This window comes from Centruroides vittatus, unplaced genomic scaffold (assembly GCF_030686945.1).
Source record: "Centruroides vittatus isolate TY-2023 unplaced genomic scaffold, ASM3068694v2 contig_914, whole genome shotgun sequence".
Lineage (NCBI taxonomy): Eukaryota > Metazoa > Arthropoda > Arachnida > Scorpiones > Buthidae > Centruroides > Centruroides vittatus.
The window spans coordinates 857743-885311 of NW_027122603.1; the positions used below are offsets into that span (position 1 = coordinate 857743).

The following is a 27569-nucleotide window of genomic DNA, read 5'->3' on the forward strand; positions in this document are numbered from 1 at the left end:
CTAAGTAAAGCATACATAAAGAACCGCACACACGTGATTTATATACATTGTGATGATACTGCCAGTCTACTACAAGTGTCGTGACTACAAATATCAATTAGAATCAAACATGGCGTCCAAGTAGCACTCTTTTCTACTTGTGGGTCGTTAGTTTTAACAATCTATCACTCCTAAGTTTTGTAATGGTTAATTACGAAACATCTTACAGGAAAACTAATTAATATTGTTTATCTAATAATTGAGTTTCATTAGTGAATTAGGTAAAGCAAAAATAAAGTAAATTCTGTATATTGTTGAAATAACTTATTGAAGATCACTTTCATTAACTAGAATATTTTAAATTGTATGATTTATATTCATAATTAAAAGAATTATATAAATAATTCATAACTTTATATATTAGTAATATTAAACGATCTCAAAATTTTGACATTCTTATGTGAGGCAACATCAACCGTATAGAGTTGTATTATATATCCTTTTGATATATATTAGACATGATCGACATCGACAGGTCACTTAGAAAAAAAGATTTTCCTATACCTTTTTTATTTACAACAACTTAGGCAGAAAGTAATTGCTTTAGTAACTCGCAATACTTTATAAATCTAATTTAAAAATAAATATAAATCAACAATGAGGCACATCATTTAAATAAGTGTATTTTAAGAATATTTAAATCATCAAAATACAAATATATATTTTTTCCTCATATTTAATTCATTAAGAGCTGTAAAAGATAACATTTTTTTAATTTAATTTAATCGTTAATAATGAATAATGTTGACTGGATTCAAAGTTTGAAATATTTTCATCCCAAAATTGCAATTTTAAATATTCATGACTTGTATAGTAATTACAAATAACTGTTTTTTCCGATTTATTTATAATATTTAGATTTAAATGCATTTTTAAAAAATAAAATAACAAATTTTTCATTTATAAATTGTTTTTTATTTCACGTTTATTCAAAGACTTTTTAAACAAAATCCAATCACGATTTAATACAAAATAGTTGTTTTTTTATACTTCTTTTTTCCAAAATTAATAGATTCGGTATTTGCTAAGAAAATAATACAAATAATTTTATTTATATACCAATGAACTGTGTAATTAAACTCCATAGAAATTTTCAAGAAATAAAAGATTACAGATTAAATTTATTGAGAGAAGTTGGAAATTTCTGTACATTTATCAATAAATATAACGTATAGATTCGAAATTAATTAATATAAATCTAAGACAGGTTTTAACAGACGTAAACAAAATTGCACGTCATTTCACTAATCGGTTGTAGTAGCTAATAAGACAGATCAAAGACACTCGGAAAGAGAAGTTAAACAACCTTCGACCTTCAAACGATGTGGCATTTATCATATCTCGTTCGTATTTTGCACAATAAGCACGTTTAAAATGGTATAAAAAAAACAGGATAAAGAAAGAGTTCACCTTTGTGGAGCCACTAACCTGCAATCCATTACTACTTTCTTTTCATGCTAACAGACCGATTATGGAAATGAATACAGACAGGCATTTGAAAATGATGACCACTTACCTTACCGACTTTGCACAGGAGTCAGTTTGTTGTCGTTTTACTGTCTTTCTGTCAAAAGACAGCAGCTCACGTTCATACCCTTCATTCTCCATCACCATAGCAACAGTTGTCAGTAATACCTGACGCATGTGCAGGCCACGTGTTACGGATAAAATAAAATTGTCCGGGTGACAAGATGTCTTAATTAATTCGCCAACTAAGATGATCGAGGTGCTTGGAATAAATTAGATTCATCTATCTAATTAACAACAAAAGAGCAATGAGAAAACGTTAGAAGATAGCGCAATTACTATGCTATTTATTCCATTCATTTGAAGATGTCTTACGATAATAATTAAATCTAGTTTTGTGCATTAACTAAATTTCGTATGACGTTGCGACAAAAATTTAAATATAGAAACTAGTTTATGCTTTGTAAAAGATCTATCTATAACAGAAAGTTAATCCGCTTACAATTCGAGATTATAAATCTCTCTATTATACTATTCGTATGCCCTTGGGAGTTTGGAAGCAGAACTTTAAAAAATTTATTTAAATAATTGATGACGGGAAAACGTTTTTAATTAAATCGAGATAATTTAAAAGAGAAAGAGTGAAAAAGACACTTTTTTACTTAAAGTTTCAATATTTAATTGAAAAATTCATTATATACAGACTAAGAGCAAGTACAATTTACAATACGTTCTTAGATGCTGTAGAATGGGTCTTCATGTGTTTATTTAAATGATCAGATCTGGTAAATCGCTTGGTGCATTGATTGCACGCGTAACGTTTATCACCGGTGTGCGTCCTCATGTGACGTTGCAACTCATCAGAACGAGTGAAATTCTTCTGACAATGCAACCAACTACACGCGAAAGGCCTTTCACCTAAATGCCATCGAAGATGGGCCTTTAGATGAGAGGTCTTTCCGTACACTTTTTCGCAATTCGGATAGTGACAACGATGCTGCTTTTTGCCATTTCCGGTATTGTTGCCTTCGGGATTCTGACAGTTAGGACACACGCACTTTCTGCAACGTCTAGTGGATATGACGGATGAGGTTATTTGAGGTTTTTGCATCGGAATGTTACAGTTAAAAGGAGTCTGAGGAAGAAATCTTTGGCTCCAGCAATCGGTTGGCAAACTAGAATTGTAAGTTACCGGAATTATTGGAGTCAGATCAGTGTGGGTCGTAGTCAGATCCGTATTCATATTAGAATGAATATAAGGTAAAGTAAGCATCGGAGGTCTCCAGGGTATTGTCGACAGAACCGATTTTTCTGGATTCAGAGATGGAATCGTATCCATATAATAATTTCTCAAACTCGGTGTCATTCTAGAAAAAAAATTAAATTAAAATAATAATTAACACTTTAATGAAACGTTAAAAATATACAAAATATTAATTAAACATCATAGATTTATTTCTACTAACAATTTATAGAATGCAAGTAAAACTAATACTTATATATAGACCAATGTTATAATTAAAAATTACAAATTAATGATTATATTCACTTAATTATTACTGTTTATAAGCTTACAAAATTATTTTTGTAATTTTTTTTCTTTTATAGAGAGATAATTCTTGATCAATATATTTCTATTTGTTTGATGTTATATATACTTGAATATGAATTAAATTTGCAAGTTAACAATGAACACAATTCAAACATGTCTTTTTCATGTTTTTCTATGCGTGCCTTATTCTATTTAAGCCGAATTTGAATAAATGGTTTCAGAATTATAAAATAAAAAATATATATAAATATAGCTTAATCTAAATAATTTCAATAATTTTTATATTGAATTTAAGAGTAATTAAAGGATTCTGAAAGAAAAATAATGAGAAAACAATAATATGGAAATTAGGAATTTTTAAAGATATGATACATAAGAATTTGTCTATAATACGAATAAATGTATGTCGAGCATAAAAATATTTTAAAAAAATTTATTATTGTTTCAGGTTAAACTTCTACTAATTCAATATAATCTCATCTTCGACTCTAATCTGTAAGTTTTTAGACGACAAAAAGGAAGCACGAAATTTATTTTTGGACGGTTAATCGATTTGTCATAGTTTTCGATTTGAAAGCAGAAAAATAAAATAAAAACACTAAGAAAATTACTATTTAAACTTATAAAAACCTTATAAAAATCTTCTTCACTAAAGGGGCATTAATGCAGCTTTATATTCAACATTGTTTAAATAAGTATAATAATTATATTATGACGAGATAAAATATGCAACTTATTTCAATGAAATATTTCGTTAAAATTAATATAATTACCATTTAATTAGCAAAAAGATCACGGTTCACTAAATAATAATAATATTAAATATAATTATAAAATGCTGGAATCTGTGTTGTAAAAGTCTAGTAAAAATGAAAAACAAGTAAAATCCGAACGTGAAAACGTACCTTCTTGTTCGAAATCCAAATAGGAAAGCTTACAGATGTTTTGTGCTTCATCGTTTGTGGTACCCGCTGACCAATAAGGCTACGCTAGAGAAGTCTTTTGAGGTCGCCGCACCCCATTTCTGAGCGAGTTTCACTAACATGTTACTGGAGGCTTATGTATTGACAAACATAATGACTTATATTATGGGGGGTGTCCTGCCGAGAACAAGCAGCAAGGAGAAATAATCACGGGCCGAGGTGTCGTTGACAGATTTATACAACCGACTAAATAACACTAAGCTGTTTTTTGAGTAGTTTAAAATATTTAGTTGCGGTAATAAAATTAATATATTCGAGAGTTTTATTTGTTTTTCGCCTACCAAACTTCACACGAAGCGGGGAGCGGTTGTCAACGTAGAAGGATATACCCCGAGATAGAAGTATGACCTCGGTGACAAAGGTCAACCATGTGGATTTTCCGAAGGCTACAGTCACACCCTCGAACTATAATTATTGACTGGATAGTATCCAATTCGAATTAACTGCAGGTGTGCCTTCTGCGGACCACTTCAAAGTTGCAAGTTTCTTTTCCCCTATCGAACTCGATCAACGAATCCTTCGGGGTATTTTTCGATTCTTTGTTCGATTCTTAACGGATTTTCGTGTCTTTTCACTTGTTAAAAGAAAGAATATGCTTAAATATGGGCTTGGTTTTGTGAACGATTTTATTTAAAACACTGTTTTCAACTTAAGAAGATTTATTGTTCTCGAAAATGATACATTAAAGAAAATTTAACTGTAATTAAAATTTATATACTGCATATAATAGACTATTTAAACGTTAAAGCTACATTTAAAACATTTTATATTACAGCTCTACGCTTTCGGCAGAAACAAATAAGCCTGGCACAAGTTCAAACTCCTCCAAAATGGAAACTTTTTTAATGGGCTTGTCACCATTCACGGATTCTTCTATTTTTCTACTTTCGTCATCACTATAAATAAGATAAAATATTTTTTCCTTTTAATTCCTATCAGTATTTATAAAGTTAATTATTTGAATCTAACAGAAATTAAATGAGAAAGTAATTACTCGAATTTGATGACTTGTTACGCTTAAGGGTGTTCGAAAGCATCGAAGAATAAGATCATATTTACAATCTACATTTACCTGCATTTATTAACAGATGAATTACTATCATTTCCCTCCTCCTTTCTAATAATTTGGCTTTTTTCATCACTTCCTTTACCATATGATTCATTTATAAATTTCGAATCTAATTTCGGTTCTCTAAAACAATTATATATACACTTATTAATTATTTATTTAATTAACTTTAACTAGACTTTCTTAATCGCGAAATGTAATTAAACATTTACAAATAACTTTATATTTTAAAAAGGATGAAGTTTATAATTTCGATTAAATAATAATAATTCAGAACAAAAATATAATATACTGTATCATTTATAAATCAATTAATAAATTTTATTTTAGATAAGTTTAATAAATAAAACTGAGTGCAAAAAATCTATATATATATATATATATAAAAATGACAAACTTCACAGTGTTTACCTCTTAATTATTTTGTGAATAGCTGCATCCCAATCTTCTGCTATTTCTAATAATTCTTCTGTAATAGTTGGTCTGTAATGGAATCTAGAAATTTTGTTCATCTGAAAAATTAAGCAACTATTTCCAAGTGTTCTAATATACATTTTCTTTATAATAGATTATTCTAGTAATATATAAGTTTTCAAATGACTTATCTATTCATCAAATTTACATACAAGTAATTACTGATTAACTTATACGTATGTTTTACATTTGGTACAGTTTGAATATAGACATAATTATTGTAATTAAAATCGGCTGTTGTATAGTGTAAACAACTTAGTAAAAGACTTATATATAATATATTATTATACTATTATTTATATATAATATATAATATTAGTATAATATACTATATTATTTAGACTTAATATACAGTATAAAGTTGATAATATAGTTTATAGGGCTAATAATAATTCACAATTGAGTTATTTTGTAATTTGCAATAAACTGTTTAAAAATATAACGAATCTCGTTCATTTTGTATATAACTTTAGAAAAAACTTACATGACTTGTATCTTCAAAAGCAATATTTTCCAATCTTAAAGGAAGTTTAATTTTATAGAAGGTTTGAGGTAGTGAATGACACAAAGATTCTAAATATTTGTAAGGAACCTTTTCCATTTTATATTCTGATTCTCCTCCTTGATTTTTTCTCAAATACATATGAACTTCCTGATTATATATATGAACCTCCAATAAAAGTATAAAGAAAAACTTAATTTAATGAAGTTATTATGACAAATAATGTATTATTTCTAAATTTATTTCATATAAATTTACAAAAACGAATTTTAAAATTGTACATTTATATATGAAGAAGATAAATATATAATTTTAATATAGTTAAAATAAATTTAATGTGGAATTTACTTATGTTTATAACAATGGATGAAATATTTCGCTTAAATTTTATATTTTACAAATATAAATATTTATTGAATTATTAAATATATAGTATTTATTAATTCATACGACAATTAATTTCGATCAATAATATATAAATTTAATAAAGACGATTGTTTGTAATGTAACAGGTTACCTGCTGGCAAAATTGCACTAAGTATGTCGCTTTAGCCATTCTATAATTCTGAAGAACTTGAAAAATAGATTTTAATCTCCATCTTTTGTAGTAATATTGAATGATTCGAGCTGCTTTATGATCAACTGCATCTTCTAATTAGCAATAAATTTATAGAGTTACTGAAATATATTTTTATTATAACTTTTAATAAATAATATGTCGTGTAATAAATATTTAATTTACTATTTGCCATTTCATACCATAAATTCTATTTTATAAATTAAATAATAATTATTTGCAACTATTTAATTATTTTTTTGTTACAGAAATTTCTAATAGATGTTTTTTTTTTTAAGATTGAGCAAAACCTTTGACTTTTTCGACAGTTTCTTCTTTTTCATCTTCTTTGATTTGTGTTTCATTTTTCTCGTCTTCATTATTTTCTTCTTTGGTTTCATTCCGATCACATTCCTCCTTCTTTTCGATATAAGATTTTTTCTCCATTCTTAGATGATGTTTACAGAGAGTCAGAAATCTTCTCATTGCTGCTTGCACTTTGATAATTTTACGTACTTCGTTCTCATAGAGCCGGGATAAATATTGAACGTGATAATATTTTAAGAAAACCTACCAAAGATTTACCAAATAATTATTCAACGTAACTATAATAACATGCCCCTTAGTATATTTATCAAATTGATTACCTTCGACTTGCCAATATGCCATCCGTCCAGCTTGAGACGGAGAAGGCACAATTTGCAATTATTTGCAGTTACATCGACAGTTTCGTTAAAATCGAAGGCTAGGTATTGATATCTAAAGCATTCATTCATTTATTGAGTTATTCATAAAATAATTCTTTAATAATGTAACATCGCAGCATACCTTTTTAAAAAGTCTTCGAAAGATATTCTATGAGAGAAACCTCTCATTCTTAGACGACCTAAATCGTTAATGTTAAACATCTCTAACTGTTTCGAAATTTTCTCTTCTTCGAAGCAATTTTCTGCACCATTTTTATTTGAACGTAGGCAGAAAATAAAATGAGGATCGCCTTCTACTAAATGTTTCATCATGACCGATAAATTCTGGCGCACAATTAATACTGATGATGCTACAGCTAGTTTTTCTTGGCTGATACAACCAATAGACATTAAACCCTACATCAAAAAAGAATGCATCATATTATACAGGCCTATTTGTCACTCCTTTCAGATTCGATAAAAGTAAAGATCATTAATATAATTTCTAGAAGTAATTCGAGTTGACAGAATACATAAGAAAAAAGAAAGACGAGGGAAAATAACGCTAAAATACATTTTAAAAAAAAGACCTCGATGAAGAAGGAACTAACCGTTCTGCATTTTTTTCCAGTGAGCCGTTTCTGTTCGTCTAACATCGCATCTTTTAACTGACCTTAAAAAGATAATCGCAGCTATTTAATTTATGTAATTAAGACGATAAAGTGACTTGATAATTTAAATTATGAAATTATAAAGTTGATGAAAACATAAACATACACTTGTTAAAAAGTAAATTTTTCTTTTAACTTGCTACTACCTGTTTTAGTCAAAGGAGACGAAAACATGTTCTTAATTAACGTCATTCTAGACGATGCTAAAGTACTGATAACTTCTTCAGATAGGCATTTCGAACATTTAATTAATTCTTTCAAATCGTAAGTAATTTTTTCGTTTGTATGATTAACGAGAATTTTATAGTCATCTTCGATCCGCATGTGTTCTTTCTGAACCGAACTAAGGATATCAATCAAGCGATCTGTTGAAAAAATGACAAATGAATATTTACAGAATATATTCTATTACCAACATTTCGTAATATTTTATTTAATTTCTAAAACCTTTACAGGTACTTCCGTGACGGCACGCAATATGCAAAGCTTGTAATAATCCATCGGTTCGTGATAGAAAAGTATCTAAAACTTCTCTACCATCGTTTACTTGAATATATGGCAAAGTGACTTCTTCTTCTTTACATTCTTCCTATAAATATATTAAAATTACAACTTATGTAACTAGTTATTTATAATCTATATAGCAAAAAAAAAAAAAAAAAAATATTGGTTTAAAAATAGATAATATACAGCTTACCTGTTCCCAGGTAAAAGTATATTTCTTATAAAAGTAATTAAGTTGTTCGAAACATAAATTGTGCCATAAATGCTGAGACTCGTTCGAATCTTGATTTTCCAGTCCAAAAAAGTCTATAATGGCAATAGAATAAACGTCTCCACTAAAAATACATTAACAAAGAATAATTTCGTAAAATTTAAATAATCCAAATTTAAAGATTAAATCGTAAACCAACTTACTATATCATTCTACAAAACGATAATTTCTTATTAATCTCATTAACAACCCAGTCGAATAGTCTAGAGTAAATTAACTTAGCCAAAGAGTCTCTACAACGCTCAGACATTTCTATAGTAGAATTTAAATTTCCACTGACGTCCTGACACGTAACTATTCTTCTCAAATGATAGGCTTTAATGCCAAGAAAATCGCCAACTGTATTAAATCAACATCAATTATTATAATTAAATAATAATAATAGCATAGATCCAAAGGCTAATATATAATTAAAGAATTAAATTCATTTATTTATGCTATTCTTACAAATTTTAAAGTGATTTATTTCTTTATATGTAGGCCTACGAGTACTGTTTTAAATATTTATATAAAATATAACAAAAATTGTGTATAAAATTGTCAAAAACTACAGAGAATTAAAGAAATAAACTTACTATTTTCTAAAATCGGTTTATTGCTAACTTTAATTACATTTCCAACTTGCATAAATTCTATATCTCCTATCAGAATAACGGCTGATATACAATCAACAATCATCACTATATCCTTTAAAATATTCATAAAAATCGTATAAAAATTTAAAAACGTTATTCTTCTTTCGTCTTTTGATAAATTTACCCACCTCGTCCGTGAATGTTAATATTTTAAGACTTTCCTTCAATTTTTCGTACATTTGCAAAGAATTTACTGGAAATGATGTATTTAAATATCTGTGATTTGCGGCATCTTCGCTTAAGCCGTATTGTTGTAACTTTCCTTCGTGTTTTAAGCCTTCGTATACGTAATAAAATATGTGATAGTTGCTATAATTCCTATAAAAAATGTATTCTCGGTGAATCGACGTAATGATTTTATCATTATTTGCTTTGAAAAATCATATAATATAAAGTGTACCTCTTACAACACACAACGATTTCAGTTTCCAAAAGGTAAGGAGACAAAATGGCTGTATAGGAATTAATATTAAAAATAATTTATTATTAAATATATTTCTTTTATATAATAGTAATATATATATTATTTACCTGATGTTATTTTGCCCATATTGCTAAACGTCATTTCTAAATGTAAAGCGAATCTATATGAATCGTTCGAAGACGTTGTACAGCATCCAAATGCTTTCATTATTGGGAAGATTTGAAGCAATTTATCATTTATACCACTTTTTCTGTTCTGAAAGTTAAGTTTTCCAAAGAAATTAATAAATATTGCTGATGAAAATTGATTATAATGACTAAAATTCATTTGGGGAAGTCTAGAAACCCCTATGGCTTATAAAAACCCCCCAAACGAGGACCTTTTATCCATATCCATTATGGGTTCTGCAATTCCCACAATGGGGTGGACCGGAAGGGATGGAGCCCACAAATCCGGAACTTACAGCCCTTAAAAAAATTCCTAAGGCGACTTGTCCGAATTGTAAGCCGAAGCTTTAACCGCCTTTTTAAATATGTCAATAATAATTAAAAGTTTAACATAAAATTTTAAAATTCATTGACAGATGGCACCACTAAATTTGTTTTCCATGACTGGCACTATTATATATTTTAAAAAGTATAATGTAAATCAATCATTAGCTTTACTAAAATTAACTAATTAGAAAATCAATTCGTGTTTAGCTTAGCAAATTAACTTACAGAGCCTAAATAAATAAGATGATTAAAGAGTTGTTCAGCTGCTGTTGATTTTCCACTTCCCGATTCTCCCATCAAAACAATGGTCTGCAGGATAAAAAAAAATTTTTAAGTCAATAATAATTTTTAAAATAATAAAGAAAATTTTAAAAGTAATGCCTGTAATTTTTTATGGTGCATCATATCTTGATACGTTTGATCTGCCATCGCGTAGAGGTGAGGAGGATTATCGATAAATGCTTTTTCCTGGTATTTCTTGTGATAAATCTGGAGAAATTTTTAACCGTTATTAATTCCGATAACTAATTTTGAAGTAAACTAACTGATTTTATTTACCTCATCGTCATAAATATCATTCATTTTAAATGGATTAACAAAAATTAACATTTCTCCGATATACGTGTAAATCTGTTCTTTTAAAAATCGATTTTTTAATAATTCTAGTACGCTTGCCTAAATCACAATAGTTACTCATTAATTTGTTATTATATACGTATATATTCAAAGTATTTTTAATAGCAATTTAAAAAATAAATACTTGATTAATATTATCCAGGGACACAACATCATCAGGAAGATATACTTGAAGGTCTTTTTGACGATCGGTTCTTAATTTATCTCCGATGACGATAATATGATCGGCCTTATATAACATTTCTTCGTCTTTATGAACTTCACACAAGACTTTCAACTCTGTAGCGATCTATAACATTAATTTATTCAAGAATACCCATAGAATAAAGTATAGATTCTTTGTAGCAATAAAGCAACAGTGAATAGCTCTCAATTAAGCAATTTCTATTCAAATTGAGCATTTTAAAATTCACAAAAGAAGATTTTGGCCTAAATAAAATTCTCAAAAGAAAAACAAAATCTATATTGCTATATTTTAAACAGAACAAATCTTTAACCATCGAGTTTTAAAACAACGTGTACAAGAAAATCGACGAATTAATATTTTTACTGTGTTATATTAAAAAATTTATTTATTGAATTTATTTCCATGTTTATTATTACATAAAATATAGAAATTTTCTCAATTATTTCACGTCATTTTAGATAAACAATGTGGAAGAAAACATAAAAGAATAATGAGATGATAATTGTAATTTCACGCTAATGATTAATAACTTGTACATCAATCTATAATATTTCGTAAACAATCAGAGTGAATTCTTATACGACTTTCCAGAAGTCACCAAGTTTTCTAGGGAATAACACCAGAAACTACTAATAAATGATCATTGCAACAAGTTGTCGATACATAGATTCGACCTTGAATTTTCCTCTTCGCTGCTATCAATTATATTAGATGTTAGCGAGAGACTCAGGAAACGACAATTTTGATGGTATTCTTTACATTGTTAAGATTTCTTTCAGCCATAAATATTAATAACGTATAAATAAATCTCTCTAATGATAGAAAATCTATCAAAATTAGTCTTTTTGTAAAATAAAAAACTGGTATTTTGATGTTCTAAAAAACAAAATTCCCCAAGATCTTACCCTCAAGAATAAAATCTTTTATAAAAATATATAAGTTTATATATAATTATCTAATTTTATGAATGCCATTATATTGAATATTCACATAAATAAATCCTATAAAAGTTTTATGATATCGTGAAGGTTAAACAGATAAATTAAGGACATACGCCTATAATTAATTAAATATGAAATTGGTGACAATATATTATGAAGTTCATAGTTTCATTTTTCTATAGTCTTGTTATATAGTTTATAAAAATTTATCTTCAACAAATAATATTAATTTAAAATAAAGTTTAATGATTTGTTTATTCATCTGAAGGGGAAAAATCGTATATTTATTTACAATGCAAATTTCTTATTAAACATGAATAATTAATTAAAATTTTCAAACTTTTAAAGCTGATAATCTTAGACAAAACATTCCCAATTAATACACTATTTATATGTTAATTAATACACTAATTACTTTGATTACTAATTGATATATTAATATACTAATTATAAAGAATTTCAATGTTTCAAATTACATTCGAAACAGTATAAAGAAAAATGACATGATAATTGATATCTCTCGTTAATGAAGTTAAAAATAATTAATATAAATTATTATGTTAATTTAATATTCAGATTAATTATATTTGAATTAATTAATTTCTTTACTAAAGAATATTCGAAACTATTATTTCTGATATCGTGGCAGAAGTCCAAATTACAAGACAAATTATATTCTTAAGGTCCGAAGCAGCGAAACATTTTAAAACTAACAACAGGAGAAATGTATACAATAAATACTGTCTAAAACGTAAGCTGAATAAAACAGAAACCTGCCTAAACGGATCTTTTTTGGCATGGAAAAGGTAAAATAAGTTAAATTGCCGGTCACCACAAAGCATGACTAAATGTATTCAGAGAATGGTTTCGAACGTTTTCAATGCGAAGGTCACGTGACGAGGGGACATACGGACACACGTTCTTTGTTAATGTCAGTCTTTGTTAGAACTTAACCAAAAGCAGGAATCCTTTGTGAATCGAGAACAAGCAACGAATGTACGATAATTATTTGAGAACAATGAGAACAAGGTAACACCTCGTATGGAGTAGTTAGTAACTAAGTAGTGCAGAGTAATTGGAGAACAAATTGATTAAAATGTTTGATTATTAGAGAAATTGTATTTAACAATTAACTATAGCATTAAAACTTCCAAGAAGTCAGATCACAGAATAACTTGGTCTCTATATTACTGTAATTCGATTATTGATAGAATTCTTTCTAGGTTCTCGAATATTTTACATTCGTTTTCGAGAACAACTTAAACTGTTTTAGAGGAGAGTAGTTTCGATTCTTACATTCGAAAACCTGGAATCACTTTGGATTATGCAATAACATTTTTAACGTATGTAGAAGTGATTTTAGTTTAAAAATGACCGTGATTATGCGACATTTCTCTGGAACAGTTTAAAAATAGAAAATAAATATTAAAACCTGTGTAAAACGGAAACTTGCCGAAACATAAAAAATAATAGCCTACGACAGAGCAGCTAAGTAAGTATTTATCCTAAATAAAAATGTAGAAGCATTTGAATTTTTGAAAAAAAATATCCTAGATGTTAACAGTGTTCAAAATGATTTTTTGCTTATTCTAATACATGATTATGTCATTACTTCGCATCCTTTGAAAACTTTCCATACTATTTGTATTGAATTAAAACTCCAGTCATTTTTTAAAGCTGTTTTTTTAAAGCATTTTTGATCTCATGCCGACAGAGTAAATTTTTCATATTACTCGAAAGATATTTTTTATTTTTTTATTTTTTTTATATATAAATTTAATTTTGCTAAAACTTTTTACGTAGATTTAGAACGGTTCGTTTTCAGACGTTTATTGGAATCTTTTAAGACATGATAAACCTTTTACCACTCTTTGAAATATTTTTTTAATTAATTTTATTAATTTAAGAATATAATTTAATTAATAAGAATTTTCTGCAACAATTAAACGCAATGGTTTAATTGTTGCAGAAACATCGATTGTGTATAAAATATTATGAGTAAAAAGTGCTTCTTTAATATTTTACTTTGAAATGATCTTTTAAAATACAAATATATTAAATTTGCTTAAAAATCAACTTTTTTCCTGAATGCTACACATTCTAAATTACTGACACAATTTTGTTCATCCAATTTGGAGCTTAATAACTCCTGTGCTTTTCTGAAACTTTGCAGGGAAGTTTGTATATTAGGGAGATTGATGCTATTAAATTTTGGTAATTAAAGGTAGCGGGGATGGGGAGATATAGGGGCGTCGTGTGTCGTATCTCGGGTAGGGTCAGACTCTGTGGCGCGGAGCAGACAATGACAGGCCAGCTAGAAAGTGGCAAAAATTTTGCAGACAAAAAAAAAAGAAAGAAATTAAATATAATTTATTTACACACATATTCATTACAAATTGAAATACAATAGATTCGTCAATTTATTTAAAAAAGTAAATGAATATCTCGAATATTAAATCACTGCAATTTTAGGTTGTCATGGTTATGAGCAGATCCCGATCAAAAATTGTAGAGTATTATAAGAAAAACTGAATAAATATATCAAAAAGTAAACCTCAAGGCAATTTCGGGCAGTTTAAATCTGTCCATGATTGCCTCAAATCACCATGTTTAATTCTAATCAACGTTGGAAAAACAGACGGTACTCTATCTAAATTCCGATGTATGATAAATAAATAGCCCAAAACACACGTTATTATCCATATTTATAGGAATATCTAAAAACTTCATATGATACTTGTAATATAACTTTTACTGAAATAATAAAATCTTCCAAAAACAATTTGATTTTTTGGCTGATTTTACAAGTTTTCAACTGCACAAAACATGGACGAAAACTCGCGAGCATAACAACACGTGTCAATATTACGTGGCTGATAGGAATCATGACACAACATACATGTTGCCAACTTTTTAATTTTTACAATGTTTCATATCCGGCTTTACCCATTTTCCGGGATTTCTTCGTTCTCCCCAAATATCCATTTAAATGTGTGAAAATCCATACCAGATGCGAATCCATATCTCACAGCAGTAGACAGATAAAGACCACAGTGGGGACCAATTATTATGGGTCCAATGTTTTATGGCAGGGTCGTTTTAAGTAGGGAGGTTCCCGGTCCAATTACTTTAGAGACACTTTATAGATACAGATATAGAACAAAAATATTAGTAATAAATAATGAGATAAAATCCCCACGTAAAGACATTTAAAATTGTTTGTGGCAGCATCTGTTATGAGGTTTTATTATAAAAAAAAAACTTTTAATACTATCAATTATTATAAAAGGGCAAAACGCTTAATTTTGAGGGTAGGGATGAATTTTATAAAAGAAAAAAAATTGTAATTGCTAATAATGAGCAAACTGTCCACTAAGTTCATCCCTCTCGAGATATGATACATAACCCCTCTTTATTTCTCCACCCCTTGACCTTTAACCACCAAAATTTAATAGCGTCAACGCCCTTTACACACAAGGCTACCATGACAAATTTCGATTGTTAATCATCACACCATCCTGAGATATTACACAAAATATACGTTAACACAGATACATACAGACGTACTGTACAGTACATACATATCCATGGAATTTTTTGTTTTCGTTTTTTGACATTTTTCGGTTTAGGAGGTCTCAAAACGTGGAGATTTGCAAAAATCTCTGAGGGTCAAATTTAATACGATTACAGTACTTTCTCTTGTTATGTATACATAATAGTTGAGAAAATAAAGAATAGTGTATTACTGAAATAACTTTATAACTAAGAAGAATCCTATTTTTAAAAAGAAAAAAATTACAATAATAAAAATAAAATTCCACTGTAAAGCTATAAACATAAGTGTTATATATTTTTAAAAAATAGTTTTTATTAGCAATACTTACGTGTGAATCATTTTTTGGAAGCTGAGTGATGAACGGATGATCCAATAATTCGATGGAATACGGACGAAAGTCGAAATATACGGTTAAACATCTAAAAATATTCATTAAATATTATGAATATTAATTGTACCTTACATTTACTTTTAAGAAATACAGTATAATTTGTACTTCACATATGCAATGATTCCTTAATAATCAACAACTATATAATATTTTTCCAGACATAAAATTTACTATTATTTATAGTTTTTCATATTTATCTCATGCTTAAATTCCTTAAGAAATATTTTAATATATAAATATAATTTATGCAATTTATGCTCAATTAAAACAGTAAGTCATTTATTTAATTATACGTAATAATGCATTGTTTTATTATAATTTTTTTCCCGTTCGCCGAATTTTTACCCGCTTTCTTCCGGTTTATTGCATTGCCCTTTTTCAAGATCGTCCATCGTACAAAGATCTTTACCAACCGAACATTCCGATCAATTACCCAAATTAAGGAATTTTCATGTTTAAATTTTATTGCATACAAAAATACAAGCAATAAACGTTTGTATCGAAACAAATGCATCGATTTTATCTGTTCATTTTTATTATATGTTTGTTTTTCATTGGTAGACGAATTTCCTTGCCTGGCTTCATTGTTATATAGCAGTTTGTATTACAAATAAAATAAATAAATGATGCTCAATAATTTTGTATTTGTGTTTAATTAATAATAATTATTTGAATTTAAAAAAAAAACAAATATCTTTGATTGAATATTCAATTAATTCAACTATTGAATAGTTTAAAATGTGTAAAAAGTCGTATTTTCTTATTAAATTTAGTTATAATTATTGTCCGCCAGTGGCAGAAGGATAAAACTACTGAACACTGGTCGACAGTTGGTCATGGGTTCACGCCTCTAGTCACGTACAGTTTTTCCAAGCTTTCTTCACGTCTTTAACATTTAAATATGGGCCAGTTTTCCATAGAAAGTCTTCCCCATTGGTAGAACACCTATGTGTAGCATTTATTTTCCCCATTAATCAACCCAATCCTAATTAATATTAAATAACTGTAGAACGATTAAATATGAATAGCTAAAAACTAGTTTTTTAGCTTGTTTTGCAATAAATATATAATAAATGAAATACATTTTAATTTTCGTTGATAGAAAATCCACTGATATCTAGATACAAAAACTATTCTTTATTCGGGTAGATCGCATATTGACGTCGAAAAATAGTGATAGTAATATAAAATGTACTCGACTTGTCAATAATGTTTAAATGATATCATAACATTTTAATTATAAACAGTTTAAACTTATACTTAAAAAAAAAATTATGCAAATAATCTTTACTATGACAGTCTTCTAATACGTAGAATAATCACGTTTACCTAGCAAATATTTAAATTCAATGTTTTTTAAATATCTAATATATTTATGTTTGCCTAATGATATAGCCACGAAACATGAGTTCATAAATACGCTAATTCAATAAAATAAAATATCGTAGAAATATTTGCAAAATACGCTTGTCATTAATAAATTTGTTGTTTTATATCTAAATTATTATAAATTATGACTACCAAATATGTCTTTTTATAAGAAATGTATTTATAAATATGAGAAATGAAATGTAAAAATAAGTGACCATTTATTCCTATAAATTTAATCTATATATTCAATAATTAGAATTAATGAAATATTCTAAAACGATATACAAATGATGCAAATTTTAATCTGATAATAATATCTACAAATCATTTCAAAATTAAATTATATATATATATATTAAAATAATATAATATTTTTCGATTCTTAAAATTGAAAAAGTCATTTAATTTTAATGTAGTTATATTTAAATAACAAGGGATCCGCCCCTGACTTTCACGACTCTGCAATGTTTTTAACATCAGTGTTGCAATTTAAAACAATTTTTTATATAAATAGTATTTTTTTAATACGTAATTTAAATATCCGTAAATAATAATAATAATCGATGATTATTATTATAATTATATAAGAAAATATATAATTTATTTCAAAATATAATTTCAAAAGAAAATATAATTTCAAACAATGCGAAATAAATTAATAACGATAAAGATCTCTAAAAGGATGGAGTTTAAATCAATTGTTTGTTCAGTTGCCTGAAATTTCAGACATTTTGATTACTCGATACCTTATTTCGACTGTCATTTCATTTTTCTATATAAAGTCGTTCAACTAAAACATTTCGTTTCAGTGAAAAAAGTGAGACCAATGTAAATTTATATTATCATATCACGTTCTAATAGTGTATAATGGCAAATTACTCAAGAAATGCTAAGCTGTCACCTCGATTAGGCGAAGGCTTAGTCTTTTTTTGCAAAAAAAAAAAAAAAAAAAAAATGAAATTTGGTGGTCCACAATGGGCACTCGTATCTTACGAGTGCCCATTGTGGGGCAAGGAGAGTGGGGCAAGAGTACGCACTTAGTTTTTTTTATATAATATAAATTCTTTGTTAGAAGAGTGAGAATCTTGAAATACACGTATAATAATTTTCAGACTATCTTCTTTAAAATTTCGTAGGATTTTTATTGATATTTTGAATATATGTCATTTAGTAAACTTTTTCAAAAGGTTACAAAAGAGCGCTTTTGTCCCACCAATGGGGCAAAAGTGCGTACATATAGAGTAAAAGTTTGCAAGACAAGGTTTTATAAAATGCTTTACAAAGTGTGTATTGAACAGAATTTTAATAAAAAATAACAATTTTTCATTAAATTAAATTTTTAAATTTTTTCAATTAAACAATTTTTGGATTCTCCAATCTTCACACGGAGGCTCTTCGTACTCTTCCTCACATCCTTGGCAGAGAACTCTCTTTGGTCTGAACTCTCCTCTTTCGGATCAAGAGTGCCATTATCCGTGTAAGTTGATTTATGAGTAACTTTTTCCAGTTTTGTTGTTTCCGTCTTCTCTGACATCTTTCTCTCATATCTTCTTTTTCTGACTAAGTTATTCTTAAAAGGCCAGCTTGTTATTATTTCAGATTTTCCCCCTTTCTTCCTTCTTTATTGTGTAACCTTCCTTTTTGAGAGTTCTCTGACTTCTGAAACTGGGTGAAGTCGTTGGGTCCAGAAGTAGATGGAACTGCATCTATTCCTGCAGATGATGGGGCTATTTTTTTTTATTGATCGCTCTATTTGCTACTGCAGACATTTGTGTTTCTTTATCAACGTGCATACCTGCTACTGCACAAGGTGCAAAATCCTCGTCTGTAAACAAGTTCGCACGCGCATTTTTGCCCCATAGTGGCATGCGAACATTTATCCCGCAACATCGTTTTTTCCACAAACAGATACTGCCATCTACACCGAGAACATATCCAAAAGTTTCGTCCACCATAACGCAGAATTTATCAAAATATCTAAGGAATGATTTACTTAAGTTTATACATAATTATGAAATATAATATGAAAACAATCAAAATATTATATCAGAAAGATAAAAAAAAAAGAATCTTACCTTCATGAATCCAAAACTATTCACGCCAAGTCGGTTATTATTAACTCTTCAACAATTCAGCAAGAGAACTTATAAACTAACTCAATAATGCCAATCTGACATGTATACAACAAATTATATCCCCAGTGCGCACTTTTACCCGCCGTAAACTTTTACTCCACTCTCCTCTACTATTGAAATGACAACAGGCATATTAATTAATTGAATAAATATAACTAGTATTTTAAAGTATTTTAAACTTTTTAATAAAGAATAATCGATGGCAAGACATAAAAATATTTTGTCTATTTCCTATTCTTTCCCATCACGTCTCTTTCCAAATGTACTCTTGTTTTTCTGTAAGTAGTTTACTCAAACATATCATGTTAACAAGTCACTCGGGTCAATGTAACTTTATAATACAGATATACGACTATTCGAAGTTTCCGAATAGCCTTGTAATAAGGAACGCAAAATACGTATAATTAAAAGAAAACAAAGCAACTACGTCACATTTTATAGTATCTAATAATATCGCGTGTCAGTTTATCTGTAGCGGTATGCATAGAACGGCCATAGGGGCGGCCCTAGCTATTATTTAAATTAACAATAATTTCGGTTTTTTTGCATTTTTGACTGCGTTTTAGTAGGGGTACGCCACGAAAATCACATTAAGAAGGGATTTTTTAAGAAGGGAATTTTAAAAATTCTACCTGAAGAACTCGGCTCCGAAGAATTCTACCCTGAAGAACTCGGCTTCTACTATACAATTTTAGATGCGGTTTTTTGCGTTTTTGACTGCGTTTTAGTAGGGTACGCCATAAGAAATTCAGTATACAGTAATACCTCGACTTACGCTACCCCGACTTACGCGAACCCGGAGTTACGCGATTTTCAAATCTCGACGATTCGTCTTTTGTTTGATCGCCATGCAACTCTTGATTACTCCCCCCCCAAACTATTGTTTAGCTTACATGTTCGGACATGTCGCGTGGAATCGACACATAGCTACAATTTATTTTGTGTTATTTATTTCTGTGTTTGTTATATCTACAGAGACTTGAGAGACTCTACTATGCCATCCAAACGAAGTAGAACTGATTCTTCTGCATCAAACAAGAAAAGATAACTTTATCTCTGGAATGTAAAGTTAACATTATTAAAGACTTCGATACAAAAATGAAAATTTGTGAATTGGCAAAACTTGATCCTTTAGACCCAGTTCAATCAGATGATCGAATGACGGTTGGAAACTTGACAGAAGGCCTCAGTTTAATTAAAAAGGGGTTACAAATTTTAGAAAATATAGAATCCAACGAAGAGCGCATTTCTTCTACAAAACGAGAAATAAAAAAATTATTAGCATGCTACGAGGAAATTTTGCGGGAGAAAAAAAATTTTTGAGCCGTCAGACGAATTTGTTAGATTTTATGAAGCCTTCTACATCAAAATAACTTCGGTTTACGATTTTAATAGATATTACATATGTATAACAAATTATACTAAGATTTTATTAAACATTTTTTTCTAAATTATTGTTTTCTTTAGTCTCCAGCCCCAATTAAAAATAATTTGTATGTATTTATATGCGAAGTTATACCCCGACTTACGCGAATTCGACTTACGCGGTTATCGCTCCGTCCCACCTATCGCGTAAGTTCGGAGTATTACTGTATTACTATTTTTATTTGTAACATGAATTTATTATTTATACTGATGCTAGAACGCCCACTAGGGGCATCCCAGACTACTAGTCTGTATTTCAATTTATTTTAAATTCTATTTCATTAAACAGCCAATAGATGGCGCGAATCTACTCTTCTTTACATGAAAGCAATTTTCTAAATGAAAATCAATGTTTTATTCCCGTTTCCGTTTTCAATTGTTATCAACAATTAACAATTGTGCATCAATTGTTATTAATCTCTTCTTTAATTTTAGAGATTAAAAAAATTCTGAAATATTTTTTAACTTGTGCTGAATATCGAAACTCTTCGCTTGTGCCAGTAAATATAGGTGGCGTATGAGTCGACCAAAATGGCTGCCACAAAGGGTATAACGTGCTTGACAACGTACGAGAGTTACTTGTGTGTTGTCTTTTTAATAACTTTTCTCTCTGTAGTCAAAACGTTTTATTCGCATTTGTATCCGACATTAATCCTAGTTGATTTCGTAGTTGTTTAAGTCACGATGATTATTACACTTTGTGACATTTTAGAATATGTGGCTGATCGATAAAGATGTCTTACAGAAGGAGAGGAAATACTAAAACTGATAACTTCACATCTATCCAGCTCTTTCTCAGCAAACAATTCACTTCAGTTTCACCACAGCTAATTTTGCTGAGCTTAAAGTTCTTTTATACAAATGTTTTCACTCTATCTAATATAGGCCATCGTCAGGTTTAATATTATAAATGTTCCAAAATGGAACGTACCGTTTTCGAATATTTTACATATTTAAAATTCAAAAAAATAATTTAACTTTAAAATAAATTGAAAGAAGTGTGTATATTAAATAAATAAATAAACAAATAAAACACAGAAAACAAAGCTGAGTAGAAAGAAATGATTTAAGGGTTTTTAAATGCCATTCTTTTTTCTGTTATATATTTCCACGCTGTTGGAAGCGCATTAGCATCCATAGCATTTAGGCAACGGTTTTTCATTTTACTTTTATAAATTTCCACCTTTTCCATCTCCAACGCAATGGATGGAAAGTGCACCGTTTAAATGACTTTAGCCTCTTCCCATTTTACAATCGCTCCTTCAGTCTGTGCCATAATTGCTAATAGTGTTGTGTCCTTTGTCAAAATTGTATGTATGTTCTCGCAGACGTACCGCCAGGTTTCTTCTAGTCACACCCACATAATCTTTTTCGATTCCTAACTGTTGATTTTCAAATGGAATTTTATATACCCCAGCTTTACCTTCCTTTTTTACGCTGTCTTTATCGTTCCGTAGCAAGCTACAGATATTAGGTGCTCTTTTATAGATCATTCTCGATTTTTATAAAAAAAAAGAGCATTTGATACAACGTTGACAAACGACACAACACAATATTATCAATTATAGCACAGACTGAACGAACGATTGTAAAATGGGAAGAGGCTAAATTTCTTTAAACGGTGCACTCTCCATCCATTGCGTTGGAGATGGAAAAGGTGGAAATTTATAGAAGTAAAATGAAAAACCGTTGCCTAAATGCTATGGATGCTAATGCGCTTCCAACAGCGTGGAAATATATAATAGAAAAAAGAATGGCATTTAAAAACCCTTAAATCATTTCTTTCTACTTAGCTTTGTTTTCTATGTTTTATTTGTTTTTTATTTATTTAATATACACACTTCTTTCAATTTATTTTAAAGTTAAATTATTTTTTGAATTTTAAATATGTAAAATATTCGAAAACGGTACGTTCCATTTTGGAACATTTATAATATTAAACCTGACGATGGCCTATATTAGATAGAGTGAACACTTTCTATTCTAACAAACTACTTTATACCCATAGCAGCCGCCATTATGTAGTTCGCGCTAATACCGCTAGGTGTCAGATCTATCGTTGGCACAAGCAACTACACTAAGGCCACGCACACAGGGTTTGGGGGTTCGAAAAGTTAAAAAATTAAATAAAATTAAAATGTACAGTATAATGATATAGTTTATATTTATTTCATACTGTGAAGAAGACAGCAGTAAAAAACAGAGAATTCTATCTCTTTGAAAATATAAATTGAATGTACAGTACGACAATGCGATTACAATGTTATAATAGTACAGACCCGAACATTAATTTTATTAATAAAAATACTTAATTTTAAAATAAAACTGATAAAATACTGTGATAAATTGGAACTCTAGCGTGTAAAACAAAATTTTGTCCCAATTTTTTCGACAGTGTTAAACGAAAATCCAATGATTTCATGGACCATAAGTATGAATCGAGGATTAGGTTACACTTGTGGTTATTATTGCTATAGTACAGTATTCAGAAAAAGTTGTAACATATGTTAACATAGCATTACTTTTACTGATAATCAAACGAAGGCAGCTGAAAGTATTTTCTTACCATCATGAAAAAAATCAATCTGTACGCTTGTGATTTTTCACATACAGTTCATAAGTCTACTAGGTAGATATCAATAATCTAATTTGAATCGTATTATTAATTGAAAAGATCATCCGAATGGTCTTTTCAATGCATAATGCGTTAAAGAGAGAGAAACAGGTAGTGTAATCGGAGCAATCTTGGTCAATCCTAATCTAATCTGTTTAAAACTGTCGTAGATGTGGACTGACACATCCTAAATAAGCAAAATTCTGCCTCGAATATGTCTGCTCCGTCCCTCACCATCCGGCCGCTCCATTGTGGGCATGGCCGAACCCAAAATGGATTTGGAAAAAAGGATCTCAGTGCCCGCAGAGCGGAAGGACTAAAAAAAAGTGCCTTAAGATAATTACAGCGATTTTACTAACGGAATGAACAAAAAAGAATATAGTTTTGTGAATTATATGGATATCTTCTTTCAACAGTCTCATTTTAACTATGAACATTTTAAAATTCAAGAGATTTAGAATAATCTTAGTTACATTATAGATAACATCTAAGAGTAGATAAAGTATTGAATTAATAAATACCTCGTATATTATTACATAATAACGAAAGTCGATGTACGTTTTATTTTTAAAAAATTGCATCAATGTTTTATTCGGGTAACAAAATGATCTTATATAATAGAAAAAATAAATGAACATACTCAGAAACAAAATCCCGAAACTGTTCCGAATAATGATATAACAACGGCAGTGATGGCGGAGGATTTCTAAAAGAATCAAAAAACAGAAATTAATTTTTAAACAAAATAACGCTCGGCTTTTAGATAAATCATCATCGCTTTTACCTGGCTGTCTGAATCATGTATCTTAAAGAATCGTATTCGGCAGCGGGTGGTTCTCCAAAAGCCAATTCCAAAGTTAAGATTCCGAGGGACCAAACATCACATCGATTATCATATTCTTTATAATCTCTACCGCAGGTGACAACCTGACAAAATAAATGTATTTATATTAATACTGTTTCTTTTTTCACATTTCAAATCCGGAATAAATTACCTCCGGTGCCATCCAGTGAGGAGAACCAATTCTAACTTTCGTATCATATCTGCATCCCGCTTGGTACGAGATTCCTGTTTTATTATATCAAATTAATATTATTTAATGTTTTTTTTTAAGTTTATAAATAAAATTTTACCGAAATCTCCTAAACGAATATCGCCAGTTTCAGTAAGATATAGATTAGAAGCTCGTATGTCACGATGAATAATGTCATTTCCGTGAAGTGCTGCAACAGCCTAACAGAAAGCGCAATGTGTTTTAATTTTTACTGTATTAAAAAAATATTGAAATTCACGGAATAACTTACCTGAATTATTTCCTTCAATATATAAGCAATCTGTAGTTCGGTTAAGGTTTTATTATAAGATTTCAAACATTTCACTAATTGAGATACCGTTCCACCCGTGCAGAGCTGGAAATTTGATTGTTTTAAAAAGGTATAATTGTTTTTTTTTTTCCTCTGATAGTAATACAGCTTACCTCCATAACAATCCACAATTCGTCATCTTTTGGTTCGTCTGCCAAATTTAAAAATATTCCGAAGAAATCTGGTAAATAGAAGTGATCGCCCCACATTGAAAACACGCGATATTCGGCTTCTATTTCAGACATATGCTTGTCTATACCTTTTACGATTTTTACTGCAACTTTGCGACCTAAAACTTCATAAAATCACTCAAACGCTCGATTTTCATTATTTAAAGGGGAAAGCAAAAACCGAATTAACTTGCCTGTTTCGGTAACTTCGGCTGAATATACAACCGAAGTCGTTCCTTCACCAATTATTTCTAATAATTTTAACTTATTTTCGGGATATGATAAAGTTGAAAAGTCTATAAATTCGCTAGAATATGATCTGTCATAAGGAATCCTGTTTTGCAGATTTTCCCGATTCTCGTTTGAAAAAGATGCAGATTCTTTCGATTCATCTTTCACGGATTCGGTTGAATCATCATCTTTTATGGAATCGTCTCTTTCTATCAAATCTAAATTTTCTTTTCCCGATGGTTCCGCTTCGTCTTTCGATGAAATGTCCTCATTTACGGGAGTTTTATCGAATTCTTCAATGCATTCGGTGTCTAACTTTGATTCTCTTCGTACGGTCACTGTGACAGAATCGTTTTCAGCCATTACTAGTTTTTAGCAAGCGTTTACTCGTAGGAAGCTACTCTAGCTAATGATTAAGGTTGCAAAAAATTCTTAGTAATTCTATTACATATCAAAGGCTTCGCGAAACCTTTGAGTGCACGCTATATATTTAATCTGTATACTTCAATACATCACTGAAATCTTTAAATAGAAATTTAGGCTAATTTAATTGATAAATAAGAAGTCTGTCTTTAAAAAATAAAATTTATACTAGTTTTAAAATACGTTATTTCGAAATTAATTTGAAACTTTTACCGTAACAGTTATCTGCATTACGGTTTGGGTTGGTTTGATAGGATATGGCAACATAACACATTGCTAGGGTCAAGAGAAACTGGGGATTTTTCCCGTTTGGAGAAATTTAAGGAACCGCAGTTTTCCTATTTCTATAAATCAATGTTATATTTACTAACAGAAAATAAAATCTTTAAGACTGTTCTTTTTATTAATTTTATATTTATACATATTTCATTCATTCAATACAGAAATGGCAAAAGGACTCCACTCTACTCGGTCGGACCCCATACAAACACCTGATAGTCCGCACATGAGCGATCTTCCAAAAGCGCGGCATCCCAAGAAAGCTTTCTTTGTTTTCAATTCTTTCCGCCCTGTGGACACTAAGAGATGTCCACAGGGCTTGCTAATACAAATGGGCTTGCTAATAGAAATTAGCAAGCCCATTATGGGTTTGGCCAGGTCCACAATGGTGGCCGGGTCAGGGCCGCGGTAGATTTTCTCAGTATTATGCAAGTCTTCGAAATGTCGCCCCCTTACGGCGCGGCAGCCTCTCTGTATCTGTATCAGCACCAGCACTGCACCGGGTCGTGAGGGACGGGACCCTGACATATCCGGATGCATCCTGAAAAATTCCTGGGTATTTTTCGACCCGTTCGGATTCGATCTCGGGTTTCCCAGATTGCCGAGCGGTAGGCTACCATCTTGACCGCTCGGCCATTCGGCCCGAGAGAGCTTTCTATGAGAAACTTGCCCCTATTTAGGTGTTACGTAAAGAAAACCCAGACAACCAGTCGATCCAGCGCGAACCAGCGAGCTAGTGTTCGGTGGTTAGCCTCCAACATTAATATTTCTGCGGTTAATTATGTAAAGAAAAAGCAAACAAATTACTTTCAATACTTTTTATTTGAACAATTAAAACAATTCAATTAATTATTTCATCACTTTGTCAATACAGTTACTTGAAATTCTAAAATATAAACATCTTGTGTACACACGAAAATATTAAAATTTAAAATAGTATAACAATTGTGCAATTATAATTCAATAATATATATATTTATATACATATATTAATATATTTCAAAAGAGCGGCACATCATTTAACAATTTTATATTATATATAATTACAATTTGTACTTAATTTCATTTTATAATTTAATCATTTAACAAAAATTGTATTAGAAAAAATAATTATATTTACAAATACATTTTATTGTTACATCTTATTTAAAAATATTGCATTGAAACGGAATTATAGCGAAATAAATTTCCACAATCAATTTAATTTTGCAACCAATTCCTAATTTTAAAATTTCGAGATTAAAATCCTTTTTGTTTTTTGTTAATTTCGTATTAAAAAATAATTACGAAACGTCTGTAAAGAAACTTTATTTTACGTTTACGGGACATCCACGGAAAGATAAAACTTCATTGTATTAAAAAATTTAAGTTTTAAAACACAAGGAAAGATAAAATTAAAGATTGTGTGGATTGATTTATCTATTTATTATTATCACTATTTTTTTTTCTTTTTTGCTCTAACTTAATCATATTGTCTTTTTTGAACATTTTTTAGAATAACCATTGTACATTTTAAAA

At 29.3% G+C, this 27569-nt stretch overlaps 2 protein-coding genes across 2 annotated transcripts in view; both read right to left on the reverse strand.

The window, feature by feature from the left end:
• Positions 1-1598, reverse strand: part of LOC136984349 (A-type potassium channel modulatory protein DPP6-like) — a 37969-nt gene extending 36371 nt beyond the window's left edge. The window contains exon 1 of the mRNA XM_067281298.1: positions 1556-1598. The gene's annotated coding sequence lies outside the window, so the exon portion shown is untranslated. The remainder of the gene's footprint in view (positions 1-1555) is intronic.
• Positions 1599-4682: 3084 nt separating this feature from the next.
• ninaC (STKc_myosinIII_N_like and MYSc_Myo21 domain-containing protein ninaC) overlaps positions 4683-27569 on the reverse strand; it is a 63012-nt gene continuing 40125 nt past the window's right edge. The window contains exons 5-33 of the mRNA XM_067281315.1: positions 25313-25687; positions 25062-25237; positions 24889-24993; positions 24718-24817; positions 24579-24652; positions 24368-24510; positions 24224-24289; positions 15976-16066; positions 11088-11252; positions 10886-11002; positions 10709-10816; positions 10553-10636; positions 9941-10088; positions 9810-9861; positions 9538-9727; positions 9350-9461; positions 8918-9113; positions 8697-8838; positions 8447-8588; positions 8146-8364; positions 7940-8001; positions 7471-7745; positions 7290-7401; positions 6954-7212; positions 6604-6737; positions 6069-6254; positions 5522-5622; positions 5114-5233; positions 4683-4937 (exon numbers count right to left, since the gene is read on the reverse strand). Coding sequence (XP_067137416.1) covers positions 4811-4937; positions 5114-5233; positions 5522-5622; positions 6069-6254; positions 6604-6737; positions 6954-7212; positions 7290-7401; positions 7471-7745; positions 7940-8001; positions 8146-8364; positions 8447-8588; positions 8697-8838; positions 8918-9113; positions 9350-9461; positions 9538-9727; positions 9810-9861; positions 9941-10088; positions 10553-10636; positions 10709-10816; positions 10886-11002; positions 11088-11252; positions 15976-16066; positions 24224-24289; positions 24368-24510; positions 24579-24652; positions 24718-24817; positions 24889-24993; positions 25062-25237; positions 25313-25687 — 4181 coding nt within the window. The 3' untranslated portion in view covers positions 4683-4810. The remainder of the gene's footprint in view (positions 4938-5113; positions 5234-5521; positions 5623-6068; positions 6255-6603; positions 6738-6953; positions 7213-7289; positions 7402-7470; positions 7746-7939; positions 8002-8145; positions 8365-8446; positions 8589-8696; positions 8839-8917; positions 9114-9349; positions 9462-9537; positions 9728-9809; positions 9862-9940; positions 10089-10552; positions 10637-10708; positions 10817-10885; positions 11003-11087; positions 11253-15975; positions 16067-24223; positions 24290-24367; positions 24511-24578; positions 24653-24717; positions 24818-24888; positions 24994-25061; positions 25238-25312; positions 25688-27569) is intronic.